The sequence below is a fragment of the Seriola lalandi genome, unplaced genomic scaffold (assembly GCF_002814215.2).
Source record: "Seriola lalandi dorsalis isolate HSWRI2012SDOR001 ecotype SW California unplaced genomic scaffold, Sedor1 jcf7180002054044, whole genome shotgun sequence".
Lineage (NCBI taxonomy): Eukaryota > Metazoa > Chordata > Actinopteri > Carangiformes > Carangidae > Seriola > Seriola lalandi.
In genome coordinates this window covers 419,064-433,108 of record NW_019524597.1, presented here as the reverse complement: position 1 = coordinate 433,108, position 14,045 = coordinate 419,064, and the positions used below count along the sequence as shown (strand labels likewise).

The following is a 14,045-nucleotide window of genomic DNA, read 5'->3' as shown; positions in this document are numbered from 1 at the left end:
CTAAAATAAAATGCACTCTGAAATCTCCTCAAGAGCTCTGCTGAACCAATCTGACCAAACCATCTGCTAGACCTGTTCTCAATAATGAAGTGGATGAGGGGATTGAGGAGGGTAACACACACACATACACATGCACATACATACATAGAAAACAACCACAAATGCATATCAAATGAACATAACGCACTTCCACATGTACGTACAAATGCAGCACTCATGCAGATTACTGGTTGACAGAAAGAAGAAAGCCACTTGAAATTAGGGCCCCCCTTGGTCAGAGGTGGAGTCTCCCTGATAAGATATAATTTTCCATGTATTGTTGAGTGCTCTAATCAATGTTTTGTTTGTGCACTGTGTGCCTTTTAGGCCAATAGTAATTGCTGTTTTCAACAGAGCACAGATACAATATAAGTCTCTGGCCAGGTTTCAATCAGATAGGTGTTTAGTAAACAAGTTATGTTCAGTGCATGATAAAGCCGTAACACTTGAATGTGTTTGTCCTGCGAGATCAGTCTATGTAGATAAGACGTCTGTGAGCAGCACAGGTAAAAGCCCTGCACCACTTAAGATGTTAGGGTTGCTTTTTTTCCCATAGCAACAGTCCCCTGGCAACCAGTAAGAGTGCCAGTTATATTCGTAGTACTCCATACCCCTCTGGCTCCCTCACACATACCCTTCCTCACTTTCTCTATCACCCACAGCCTCTCTCTCTCTTCCCCATCATTTTCCCTCTGAGTATGTGTGTTTGAGTCTGAGTGAGTCTGCATGTGAGTCAGCTGCATCCTCAGCACCTGGGACGTTACTTCCATTCCTCACAGGGGAAGCTGCATCGCTGACACTGTAAGTTTAACAGATGTGCTGCTGCTTTTCATAGATTCATTTGTGTGATTATTTCTAACTCTACTATATGTATAAAAATGTGTCATTATGTTTTATTGAAAGTGGATCTTTTACTATTTGATTGCATCAGGTAGTTGTGGATTATGGAAAATAAAAAAAACTTCAAATGGCCAGTTTATTTATCATGTTTTATACATGAGTTTGCATTTTCCCTGGTAATATTTCGCATTTTTACCGCTGTTTTCTTTTTTTTTGTTTTTTTTCCACTTTTCGCTAAGCTGGTGCAAAAACATGAGTATTATGTAATTTCATTTTGCCTCATTTGCAGTTGTTTTCTTATTTTCTTATGTCACGTTCTATTTTCCAACATTACACTTAACCGTGTCTGGATGAATGTACTGAAAAAAATGTCTGTTCTCCTCTTATTTGTTTACCTAGCGTTGTTTACCTGGTTGACGGCTCTTCAGGTTTGTCAGTCAGGGCTCCAAGCCAGAATCTCCGCGGGTGTCTAAGAGAAGAGAGGGAGGTCAACATGGGCTCGAGCTCCTCCTCCTATGCCCCCAAAACCATTTACCTGGATGTGGATGGGAAGGTGCAAAAGGTAGGTCCAGTTCCAGCAGAAATGTTTGAATTCTTAGGTCTTTTTTATTGTTTATATTGTTAAAATTATGTTCAACGTGAGATATCTGAAATAGCTAGTTTGACCAAAAAGTTAACCAGTTTTCCAGAAACTGCTTTCGCAATTAAAAGTGCTAGTAAATATGAATTCATTAAGATTTTAATATACAGGAGATATACAGAATATACAATATACACCTTGTAACATCCAGAGTCAATAATGTGGCTATGAATACGTTATCTGTATTCTGTAACACTCATCGTAAAAACAGATAAACAGTACAGATGTTTGAAACACTTTGACTATTTCTTATATTAATCACATCTGTGTTGACACATGGAGTATGTGTCAACTTGTTGATAAAATCACAATTAAAGCTCCTGAAATCCAAGTTACATGGGTTGTTTATGGGCGAAAAAAAAAATCAAAAATATGTTAGAAGTTGTCACTGTTGAAACTCATCCAATAAATGTAAATTCCTTTTTTCTATTTCAAGACATGAATCAAAATTTGATAAAGAGTTGATTAAAAAAAGAAAAGACACCTTGAACTCCTTTAACTATGGCAATTAAATCATTCAATTTGTAATTCACCTTCTTGACGCATAGCAAGTATTTCCCCCTGGAATAGACTCACCTAAGGAGGAGTTAAAATTAGACGCTGATGCAGAGCAGTTTGACTTACAGGTGTTACTGACAGAACCAAACACCTGTTGTTAGCGGCTTTACTAACCGGAATTCATTTCTGCTGTCTCACAGCTCTGGGGCATGAGTGCAATCATGGCTATACATCTATATATTTCCTTCGGCTTATGTTTATGTCTAATCAAGCAACTAATTAGAAATACAGAAAAGAAGAAATGTGGAACACAAATTGAAGTATAACATATCACTTCAGCTTTTTAATCATAATGACAACAGGGCGACAGTTTAGTGATCTTTGCAATAGTCGTGACAAGTGGTTTCAGGCTCGGGTTTTATGTTTCAGCATTCCAGACATACTGAGATACAGATAAATGAAACACTTGTCGATCTGGTGAATGTGGAGTACTTCAAGTAGAGAGCTGGCAATGACACATGTCTGTTCAAGAGCCCCGAGCCCACGGCCTGAGGCTGAATGTTTGTCTGCTACACCTGCTCGCTTTTAGATGTAAGATCACAGTTTTGTTTTTTTTTTTTGCCCAGGGTGTATTTGCCCACTCTTTGCTATAAACCCTCCGTAGACAGATTTGTTTTGTACACTGCATACAAGTCGCGCAGTGTGCTTGTGAGTCGTGTAAACTGGACTGATTTGTTTTCGCATGACAGGCGTGGATAATGTTGCTATCTTCAAGAGCTCCATGAACTCTCACACTCCAGCTGTCCTTTTCTTTCCCTTGTTGGTCCCTCTGCCGTGTTAACCTTATTCAGCCATAAAAGAAACCAACCCTTACTTTACACCCCCATGTGACTCGGTTGTCTAAAAAACACATGAAATCTGATAACCGTCCTTCCCTGTCAGAACACGGGGACCTTATATCAAAACAGCAGCTGTTTGTGTGCAGGTGTGCCTATGAGACCATATAGACACAGACTGCACTGTGTTGGACTTTTGGGCAACAGAGGAGGTTTTCTCAATAACCATGTGACAAGATAGTGATTAATACCACTACTATGTGATATTATCTCCCCCCCCGAAAAAAAACCAAACAATTAATTCAACCTTCATCATTCCCATCACATGTAGCTACAGTATTTAAATCAAAACAAAACGGGAACCATGCTTGCACCTGATTTAATGAATTAAAAGAGCTGCGTGTGTCTCACAGGTGGTGTTCAGTCGGCACTGCAGTCCATGTGACATCAAGGAGCTTCTGTGTTCCTCATCGAACATTCCCAGGTTTGTCTGTGAAGTTTCTCAGTCATCCAGGTCACGCATATCCAAGAAGGGTTGAATTGAGGCCAACCGCTGCACAAAAATATACAACAGAGAAAGACTAGCATGCAGTCATAGTGCACCATGATGGATAGAGATATAAAAACACGTTGAGAAGCTCCACATGGTAAAGCCGAGACTGACAAACAAGGAACACTTGTGAGTAAAAAGTTAAACAGACAAACTCCATTAGTCGTGCACATCAGAGCAAGCGATCATTCATGCAAGATATAGTTGTCAGCCGCTTTTATTGAGAGAGATAAACTTTTTATACGCCGCTCTAGGGCATTTTGATTTAATTATCTCTGGTGACTGCCTTCCTAAAATACAATATGATGCACATTATTACGTGTAGAACAATAAAATAAAAATAAAAAACACATCAATAAGAAGATAATTTCTGTTTCATATATAATATCATATCAAACAAAGTCTTGCTCCATGGAAGAAAAACCCAAATAACTTTATTTTCAAGAACCTTTATCGTTCAAGAAATAGTGTAAAAGGTTAAGACGAGGGATTACAACTCAGGAGATTCTACTTTTCTCACTTTTACTCTCATCTTCTTACGACAGGAACACTGCCATCATGATGGTGGACCCAGAGGGTGCCTTGGTTTCCATAGATCCCACCATGCCCACCAACTCTCCAAGGTAACACACCTGCACTATCATATTGTATTTGTTTAGAAATCATGTCATCTTTTTCCAAATTGCTTTTTTTTTCTTTTTTTTTTTTACAAACAATCAAGTGAGATTGAGATTTCACCATGGAAACAGTAGCCGAAAAAACAGTCTCACCACAAGTCTATTTAGAAGATGTTAAGGAGCTTTCAATCTTATCTACAGATCAGACGCTAAATGGACTGTGTGGTGAGATTGTTTGGTCAACTCTTTATAAGGGTTTGAAAAATTCAAAGGATCTGACTTAGTTAAGAAATATCACTGTAGAAACATTCATACGTTGATGTTGGTAATGAGGAATAATAATTGCACATCTGATTTCCTCACAGCTCTTTGTACAAAGTTGTCCCTCTGTCTACGGGTCAACTTGGAGGTAAGCTGTACCTGTTAGTAAAGTAATAATTAGTTTGAATACCTAATTACTTGATAACGGGAGTGCTGTTCACAATGATTTACCAGGATTGTATTTATGTCTGCAGAGAAGGAGGACATGTTTCAGAACGTGTTATCACAGGTGGCTGAGCAGTTCAGCAGGTAACACCTCTGTTGTTTATGTTATGTTATGGCTGAAGCCTGCCCTCCCCCGCCCTAACACATATTTCACACACATAGCTGGCACTGGTGCATTTCACTGGTAAAAACCTGCCACAACCCATGGAGGCAAGTTGAATTCGACAACAACTTCTTTCAACTTTGAGCTTTATTTTGCAGGTCCCATTCCAGTTTTATTTTGTGATTGTAAGCAGTGAACCGTGTGAAGTAAGCATACATGTCATTCCCTTATGATTTGCTATTCTCTCCCAGAGCCTTTCGCATCAATGAGTTGAAGACTGAGGTCACCAACAGGCTAGCCATGCTGGAGAAGAGAGTGGAATGTGAGTTGTACATTTAAAACGATGTAACTTAAAGGACCTTACAGGAAATCCTATTCTAAAGCACCATAACCAGTGATATGAATGCAAAATGAAATCATTCTGGTGGAAACATATTACGTGTCATTTTGTTTCAGTGGAGGGCTTGAAAGTGGTGGAGATTGAGAAGTGTAAAAACGATCTGAAGAAGCTACGCGATGAGATGACTTCAAGAGGCGGTGGCAGGTGAAACGAAGTTAAACACAAGACCTCTACATTATGTTCAATTACCACATTCATTTCAAATATACTATCAAAATTAAAGTCCCTTAAACCTTTTATCTTCCGAACGCAGAGTAAACTGTCCGTGCAAATACAACTTCTCAGACGACGGGAAGAAGGTCACTCCTAGACGAGATGTCCCCAATTACCCCAAGGTATGTCCCCTTTGACAGATCCTTTCAGATCACTAGTAGACAAAGTGAACTTCTGATTATCTAAAGCTTCTTTTGATGTTCTGATGATTTTTTTTTAAATTTCTTATCTGGCATATACAGTACACATTGTCTCAGGAGACTGTTGAGGCGCTGAAGAAGCCAACATTTGATGTCTGGCACTGGGAACACAATGAGGTTTGTGGATATCGCCACTCAACTCCATCAGCCGTTTCCATAGCTGTGTTCTCCAAGGCACTGATATCTGACTTTCTTTTTTCTTTCTTTGTTGTTGCAGATGCTGAGCTGTCTCGAGTACATGTACCATGACTTGGGGCTAGTGAAGGAATTCAACATGAACCCCATCACACTCAAACGCTGGCTGGTAAAGTTAGAACAATAAAGGACACATTATACACCATAATGCACATGGTCCAGATTTAAAGACAGAGCTTTTCAATAAAAAGCAGCAGTGTTGCTGAGAGGAGTATCAGTGTTCTGACATAGATTACAAAATGATTATCAAAGGTTACGATGGTTAGAAACGCTTTTGATTTAATATTCAGCAGCGAACGCACACTGATTGAATAAATCTCTGTCTTCTAGTTGGCCATTCAGGAGAACTACCGTAACAACCCCTTCCACAACTTCCGTCACTGCTTCTGCGTTAGCCAGATGATGTATGGCATGATTCACCTCTGCAACCTACAGGTAAACTGCGTGTTTGTCAGTACGGTGTATGTTCATGCGTGTCGAGGATATCATTCAAGTGAGCAGAAGTTAAAGAAGTTCTGAATGTCTGAACTGAATTTCTTACAAGTCGTTTTTTTTTTTTTTTGTGCTCAAATGCTCACTAATGAACTCTCAGGATGAACATTTTTGCATTTTCTGATTATACTCTTCCTTTGCACCGTTGTCCAGGAGAAGTTGACTCTCACAGATATGGGCATTTTAATGACAGCTGCAGTGTGTCATGACCTGGACCACCCCGGCTACAACAACACGTAAGACTCACTATCCTATCTGTAGGGGTGTTGACAGATAGACCAGTGCAGATGCCCATTGACCCCTCACCATGTTTTGACATCCTCCCCACAACACTGTTGTCAATGAACTGTGAAACTAGTTCAGCATGGAGAGAGTTCTGGTATGAAAACACCCTGATTCAGATTATCATGTTGTTCTTGGTTGGAGATTCGGGCAGGCGAGGCAAGGACCTCTCTTATCAGGGAAACTTCATGCGGAAAATACCATCAATCCATCATTCATCATCTGTCATCCATCTATCAGGTACCAAATCAATGCCCGCACAGAGCTGGCAGTGCGCTACAATGACATATCTCCGCTGGAGAACCATCACTGTGCTGTGGCCTTCCAGATCCTTTCTCTTCCTGAGTGCAATATCTTTGCAAATGTGGATCCTGAGGCATTCAAACAGATCCGACAGGTGAAATGTGCAGTTAATGCCCTAATTACTGAGCAGCGTAGCGCTTGAGTAAAGACAGAGGTATCCTTAGGGATCTCTTCATGACAATCAATCTGAAGACTATTGTGATTTCATGAATAAAAATGTACACATATGTTGTGCAAACCTCTCATACAAAGCTTTGATGTTACATTTTTCAGGCTATTATCACCCTCATTCTGGCCACCGACATGGCCAGACACGGGGAGATACTCGACTCCTTCAAGCAAAAAGTGGACAACTTTGACTTCACCAATGAAGAGCATGTGACATGTGTATGTACACATTACATGTCTTACAAGATCACATTGCATCTCCACCTGACATCAGCTATTTACTTGTCTGTACATACAAGATCTGACCTTAAAACAAGCTGGCCTTTATTTGTTGTGTGAGCTGTAATCAACTGGAATAGGATACTGGATAGTAAACTGGATAGTATTAGTGTAACTGGGAAAGTGTCAAAGAAATACAGTAGATGCTGTATGACAGACCTACTACACTATTCACCACAATAATGAATAGGCTTCTTTGTCCTCAGCTTGTGTATGTATTGTACATGTATATGTTTGTGTTTTCAGCTGAAGATGGTTTTGATCAAGTGCTGTGATATTTCCAACGAGGTTAGGCCAACTGAGGTCGCTGAGCCATGGGTGGACTGTCTATTGGAAGAGTACTTCATGCAGGTGACCCCCAACCAAAGCCTTCACTTTTACCCCTATATACGAGATCTAATGTCGTCAGCTTGAAGAAAGGGCTCAGCACGCTGGATCAAATGACAATATTTCCACTTCCCGCTTTCCAGAGTGACAGGGAGAAGTCTGAGGGTCTCCCAGTGGCTCCCTTCATGGACAGAGACAAAGTCACCAAACCCACTGCTCAAATTGGATTCATCAAGTTTGTTCTCATCCCAATGTTTGAAACTGTCATGAAGGTAGAAGTGTTTCATGGATTTGTGCTTATTTCAGCAAACTGTCATTGATTAACAGGTAATGTTCATACTGTGATGTTTTCCCAACAGCTTTTCCCTCAGATTGAGGAGATCATGGTTCAACCTTTGAGAGACTCTCGTGACCACTACGAGGAGCTGAAACAGATTGACGATGCCATGACAGAGGTAAAACCTATTCTTTCTTTCTTTCTTTCTTTCTTTCTTTCTTTCTTTCTTTCTTTCTATCTATCTATCTATCTATCTATCTATCTATCTATCTATCTATCTATCTATCTATCTGTGGGTGGGGTGGCTACAGCACACAGCCAGTTAGCTTAGCTTAGCATAAAGACTGGAGAGAGGGGGAAACAGCTAGCCAGGCTTTGTCAAAAGGTAACAAAATCATTGTCATTAATTAACATTTGTTTGTTCACATGTAATCTGTACAAAAAACAAAATTTAGAAACTACAGTTTGGTTTTTTTTTTTTGGGGGGGGGGGGGGGTTGTGCCCGACTATTCGTTGGCTCCAGCCATTTGCAGGCTAGTCAGGTAAATACAGTTTTATTCATTTTCTATGCTTGGACCCTTGAAGCAACTAGCCAAGACTCCATGGAATTACTGGTCCCAGCCAAGAAATAGTCCTGTAGATAGCCCCCTGTAAAACTACATGTTAATATCAGTGACTTTGCTTTAAGCTTGTGCTTTTGAATTTTGAAATGTAATGCTATAAGCACCATAAACAATGAAGGAAGTAGGTTTTGAATGGAATTCTTCCTTTTTGGATCTGGTAAAATGATCACAATGTCAGAATATTATTGTCATTATGATATTTTTTGTGTCAATCATACAGCAAAAAAGAGTGAATGTCATATTTTGACCTCAGGGGATGTAGTGAAAAAGGCTGGGAATAAGAGTGGTTTGAGTCTGCACACACGTGCATCAAACAAAGATAGAAAGGACTCTTCATTACTGTCGCAAACATGCCTGACCTGTGAAAACATTTAAAGGGAGACCAGAATGTAAGGGGTTAAAACAATGGTGGCAATACATGCTTCCTGCAGTGAGAAGAAGGTAAACAAATCCAAGTTAACTCACACACTGTCATTTAAGCTTTTTACTTGGAGTGTTCTGCAATTTGTTTCACATGGGTGGGGTCACACACACACACACACACACACACACGCACAAACACACACACATGGACACATCAAACCACTTGCTAACATAAAGGTGTGTCTTTTGTTCAATGAGGCACAGAAGAAAAAAACTGAAAATATGTCATTAGGCGGGAAGAAGAAGTAAGCTCTGCAGTGAGTGAGTGCAGTGGTATCTGTGTAAGTAAAAGTAACTGACTCCTTGGTTGTGCTTTTTTTCTTTTCTTCTTTTTAGTGTTAGTGTCACGAGTGCTCTCTGTCTCTGCCTCTCTCTGGCCTCTCCACAGCAACTCTCCTCTGCACTGAACTCTTTTTACCAAAAGTCAGACCTTTAGGAATGTGCAGCACTTTCATTACTTTGGATTCTCTTTATATCAGTAAGCTCACAAAAAAGAAAAAACCAACGGGGTGATCCCGTTTACCGGCTCACGCAAAATTGGTTCAGAAAGTCTTGGCAAGTAGGTATCTCCTGTTTGTATAGAAGATCAATGGCCTGCAAAGAAAAGTAAAGAAAGACAGAAGAAATAAATAAATAAATCTCATGAAAATTATTAAAGTTAATGTTCAAAAAGTTCAGTTTTCAATTAAAAGATACTCTGGCTCCTTTTGATTACTGCAATCTCATGTCAGAATATGACACAAAGTGGTGAAAATGTTGCTCATTTGTTTCCCTCTTAAACACCATGTTTCCTTTTTGTTTTTTTACAGTGGCAAGATACAACACTTTCTGCTCATGAATTGAAACTATAACCTGGTTTCTGTCATTTTACATTGAACTTTTCCACAGAAGTAAAATTAAGTCACCACTAGAGTCAGAGTAAGTCTTGACTTTCCACAGAGGGAGGTCAATCCTCACTCACAGCTCTATGGCGACTTCAATCAAAGACCTTTTTTTTATTATTGTTTTTTATTCTATGAACACTAAGGTGGATGGTTTGTGCTGATCTAGGCACAACTCTCTGTCAATGACCTTGTTCTTTCAAACTAGATTTAGTTTCAGCCTTCGTCCTTCAGCTGTGTCTCTCTGCCTGACTCCAGCTCTTATTTTATTGCAGGGGTCTTCTTTTGTGTTCAGATTCAGCAAAGACTTTAAAAAAACATGAGTGAAGCCTCGGTGAAGACGTTCTGCGCTGCGCCCTGAAGACGACAGATGGAGCAGGAGGGAGAGAGTAAAGAGACAGACTGCTTGGCTACATACTGAACTAAACTTAGGCATTAAGGTGGCATATCTTGAACTTTGACTTAGACTTTTGCACTGGATGTAACAGAGAGGGACCTGCTGACCTCTCTGCATATTTATGGTGTTTATGTTGTTCTCTATTTTTTATTTTTATTTTAATGTAATAGCACCTCAAGAGTTTGAAGGATCAGTTTCTCAAAAAAAAAAAAAAAAAAACAACTTAAAACCTTATTTTGAGATTGATTACTGTGCATTTAAAAAAAAATATACAATGGCTGCAGAATTGGCCTCATGGACCGAAGGTTCAGGAAAATGTTTTCACCAAACAATAAATGATGATATCTTTTTCCACTAGACAAACAAAATGCACCAAAGTGGGATGTTTTCACCTCAGTGTAGCAATAAAATTGTGATTGACATGGTGCACTCTGTGTTTTCCAAAAAATAATGCAGCTTTGCACCTTTACTTTTTTTTTTTTTTTTTTGTTCACGCACAATGAGCAGTTAATTGATCACAGTTCTAGATGTATTCTCTTTACGTTCAACAGTTTTAATAAAATAAAGCCACGTAGGGGCTCATATTGTTCAAGGTGTTACACAATTTGTCCTGTAAAAAAGTTTTCATCTCACAATACATGTAAACTGTGCTTTCTATGTCTGTTCCTCTGTCACACCCTCTGAGTCCTTATATATAAAGGTTAGACAACGCACATGCCAGAGTGTCGTCTATCTCAAAAAAGGATAACTGCGTGTCCACAGTGAGTCGAGTCACATTGTGTAATACAATACAAATTATAATACAAATACTAAAACATATTAGCATAAAAGTATCTCTGTGTGACATTAATCATGAAAGTTCCTTCCTGACCAGAAAAAAGTAGTTTGACAAAACAATCCCATCTAGCTTTTTCTGGAGCTTTCAGCAGTATTACACAGTCTTCATCGGCAGTTTGTTCAGGTATAGTGGAGGTGGATCTGTTTCCATGCAAACCCAGAGGCTGTTACACTTTCGTTCACAGCATTTTCAGGACTTTGCAGCCGCTTTGAAACGCAAAGGAAAGTAAGCAAACTGCTGATGAAGACCATGTGATGTAGTTAAAAGATCCAGAAAAAGTAAAAGTACAGACACCATAACACCACAGCAAGAGCCAATTTAGTTCACTGTGGTAACATTTCACATACAATTATTGGTTTCAGTTCATTATGACATATTGTTCCAGCTATTATGAAGCCAAATATGTAAATGCAAGCATCACCTGTTCACACTAAATCAGCTTCCTCTCTGACTCAGTGCAGAACAATCTGCCCACCCACTGCTGTGCATTTGAATGTTTAAAACAAGAAAACAATACTTTAATTTTAAGGAAGTTAATGTGTCATGTCAATTGAAGATGTGTTTGTATGGGTAAATTGGATGTCATATCAACACCACGTCAGGACGTATTTCTGTGTCACATAACAGTCAACCTTCTTCTCTGGTTTGACAAAACAGACTGATGTTTTCTCTGCCCATCGTCCTGATTGAAATATATTTTATTGCTCCATTTTGGACTTGAGGGCTAGGATGCAGTCAACATGTGTTGAAATATGAGTGGTTATCTAGTTATGTATCTCCCAAAGGTGCCACTTATCTCAGCCTGCACCACGCCCCTTTATCTCTCTATAGCTTCCCTTTGAGCCATATCAGATCTGGGTGGTTTTCCTCCAGCTACTCCACAGTGTTTTTATTGCTGTGCTTTTTTTTTTCAATTACTCCAGAGCAATTATTGCCTCACCTGCTGGCCTCGTCTCACACTCATCAAATACCACCTACAAAGCTCTGAAGAAATCATTTTAATAACACCGAGTAATGTGAACACAGTATGAATTACCAAAGACACTATGTAGACAGAATCTTGGTTTGTTTGTGAATTCAAGAATCGGTTTGGAGAATCGACACAGTTTCTCTCATCTACTTTGTAGCTTCATTTGATGTGTATATATATATATATATATATATATATATATATATATATATATATATATATGCATACTACTGCAATCCTCCTTATAAATTGATGACCTTAAAGAAATAATTAAAAAAAAACAACAGTAGACCACATGTTATTGTCACAGCTGAGATAAGAGAAATTGAGTGAACATATGAGTGTGTGTGCTGTTTGAAGAAATGTAATTACCCATCACCTTCCCCACATGGCGTGACAGAGTGTGTTGACATTAAGCGACAGGAATGCTCTGATTAAACAACATGCTCTCTTATCATAAAGCACTCTGTTGCATGGCCACTGATCAAAGCATTGAGTTTCTTACTGACAAGTTGAGAATGTGCTCTACATGTTATATTATATTTTCTTTTGTCTTACTGTTTGTTAAAATTCTTAATTTGTATCTTCTCTGTAAGTGACTGACAACATGGTTCACTGTGCAGATTTTTCACTCATTTCAGTTACAACATCAAGAGATGAACAGCTCAGACTGAGCATCCACCCAGCCTGCGAACTTGTCATTCAGTAGACTGTTAGATGTTTTCACAAGTCCAACTTTAATTGAAGTAACTGATCTCTAAAACCCTTTAGTCATTCTCTTTGCCTCGAGGCTGGGTGTTACACCATGTTAAACTGCCACAATACTTCACTGGGCCGGTTTGTTAATGAGAAAGAAGTGACTACTGTATCTATTACAAAGACACCTTGATGGTGGTTTAACGAACAAGTGTTTAATTTGGCTTTCACTATATGATACGATGACTTGATATCGGACCTTCTGCGTGCAACAGGAGGTGTGGCAGCTTTGCAGTTACACTTGAGCAGGGCCTTGGTACATAATCCCACTGATTTACTGTCAATTTAATAGCAGTTGCATTTACTTATTAACACGAATGCAAAGATCAATTTTCAGAAATATTTCTCTTTGACTGTGTTTCTTAATTTTAGACAATATAAAGATATACTTGTTTGATTTTGAGAGTAGAAAACTAAATAATAATATTTTTTTTTTTGACAACATGTCAACACTGGAATATCTGGCAATTTTCTGGACTTTTGGACTGAAACAAAAAAGTAAATATCATTATGTTATTATATTATTTTGTTATATGTTCACATTGGGTTATTGGCCCGGCCAGTTACTAGTGGCACACCATGCCATCATACTGTAATTACCATTAGCTTATAGGAGAGAAAATGGCTGAGCACTGACAACAACAAACCATCTCCCAAAGAAAATATGTTCTTTGATGTTCCTGAGAGATTTGCTGGGTACAGGAGTCCTCCGGTGATTTATTATCTCATAAGATTAGGAGACTCAGAAGAATATATTTAAAAGACTTTGCTAAGCTCCACCAGTTGTTTTCACAGGCTGAGTAATACTCCTCATGATGAAAGGCCACCATGTGCAGGAGATTTATGTAATTATACTATTTTACAAATTATTTTCCGACACATTAATTTATTGATAGTAGAAAACATATCCAGTCCTGGTGATGATTAGCACAGTTTTTTCCGCCCATTCATCTCAGTGTCCCCAGGTCAGATCCACGGGGTCTTTCTTTGACCCTACCACAAAGGGGCGACAAAGCAGGAAATGTTCAAATCCTAAACATACCTGTGTTTTTTTTCCTACACTTTGCTTTACAGTGAAATCTGATTTGCATTATGTGTGTTCAATTCAATGAATTATTAACAATGAAATGCTTTGCTAACCCATGCAACCTTGTTAGAGGTTAAAGTTATGAGACTTGTCAGATGAACAAGATCTATATATGAACTGTGGAGGTAACTCCCACAGCTTTCAACTGTGCTCCAAATCACAGATGACAGATCTTCACTTGTGGTCTGACAAATCCTAATGCTGGAAGAGACAGAAGGGTAATTTGATCCATCTTAAGTCTTTATATCTAGTTTTATCGCCTCATATCAGGTGAACAGCATGTGAAAAAGACCTATACAGGAAGGCTGATCCAAAGTGATAAAAA

General features: G+C 38.9%; 1 protein-coding gene across 2 annotated transcripts; it reads left to right on the top strand.

Annotated features, from left to right (window-relative positions):
- Positions 1 to 697: 697 nt before the first annotated feature.
- pde9ac (phosphodiesterase 9ac) lies at positions 698 to 10,784 on the top strand. 2 transcript variants are annotated; one of them, XM_087173110.1, is made up of 20 exons: positions 698 to 840; positions 1,279 to 1,441; positions 3,267 to 3,337; positions 3,949 to 4,026; positions 4,386 to 4,429; positions 4,536 to 4,590; positions 4,861 to 4,931; positions 5,066 to 5,153; positions 5,263 to 5,344; positions 5,465 to 5,539; positions 5,640 to 5,726; positions 5,948 to 6,052; positions 6,263 to 6,345; positions 6,632 to 6,788; positions 6,968 to 7,081; positions 7,388 to 7,492; positions 7,612 to 7,740; positions 7,828 to 7,923; positions 8,990 to 9,072; positions 9,948 to 10,784. In XM_087173110.1, exons 2-19 carry the CDS (start codon positions 1,373 to 1,375, stop codon positions 9,038 to 9,040), a joined length of 1,560 nt encoding a protein of 519 aa, XP_087029236.1. In that variant the 5' UTR covers positions 698 to 840; positions 1,279 to 1,372; the 3' UTR covers positions 9,041 to 9,072; positions 9,948 to 10,784. The 2 variants fall into 2 exon arrangements, with proteins under 2 accessions (XP_087029236.1, XP_087029235.1); XM_087173109.1 differs by lacking the exons at positions 698 to 840; positions 8,990 to 9,072 and having other exon boundaries at positions 1,303 to 1,441.
- The last annotated feature ends 3,261 nt before the right edge of the window (positions 10,785 to 14,045 follow it).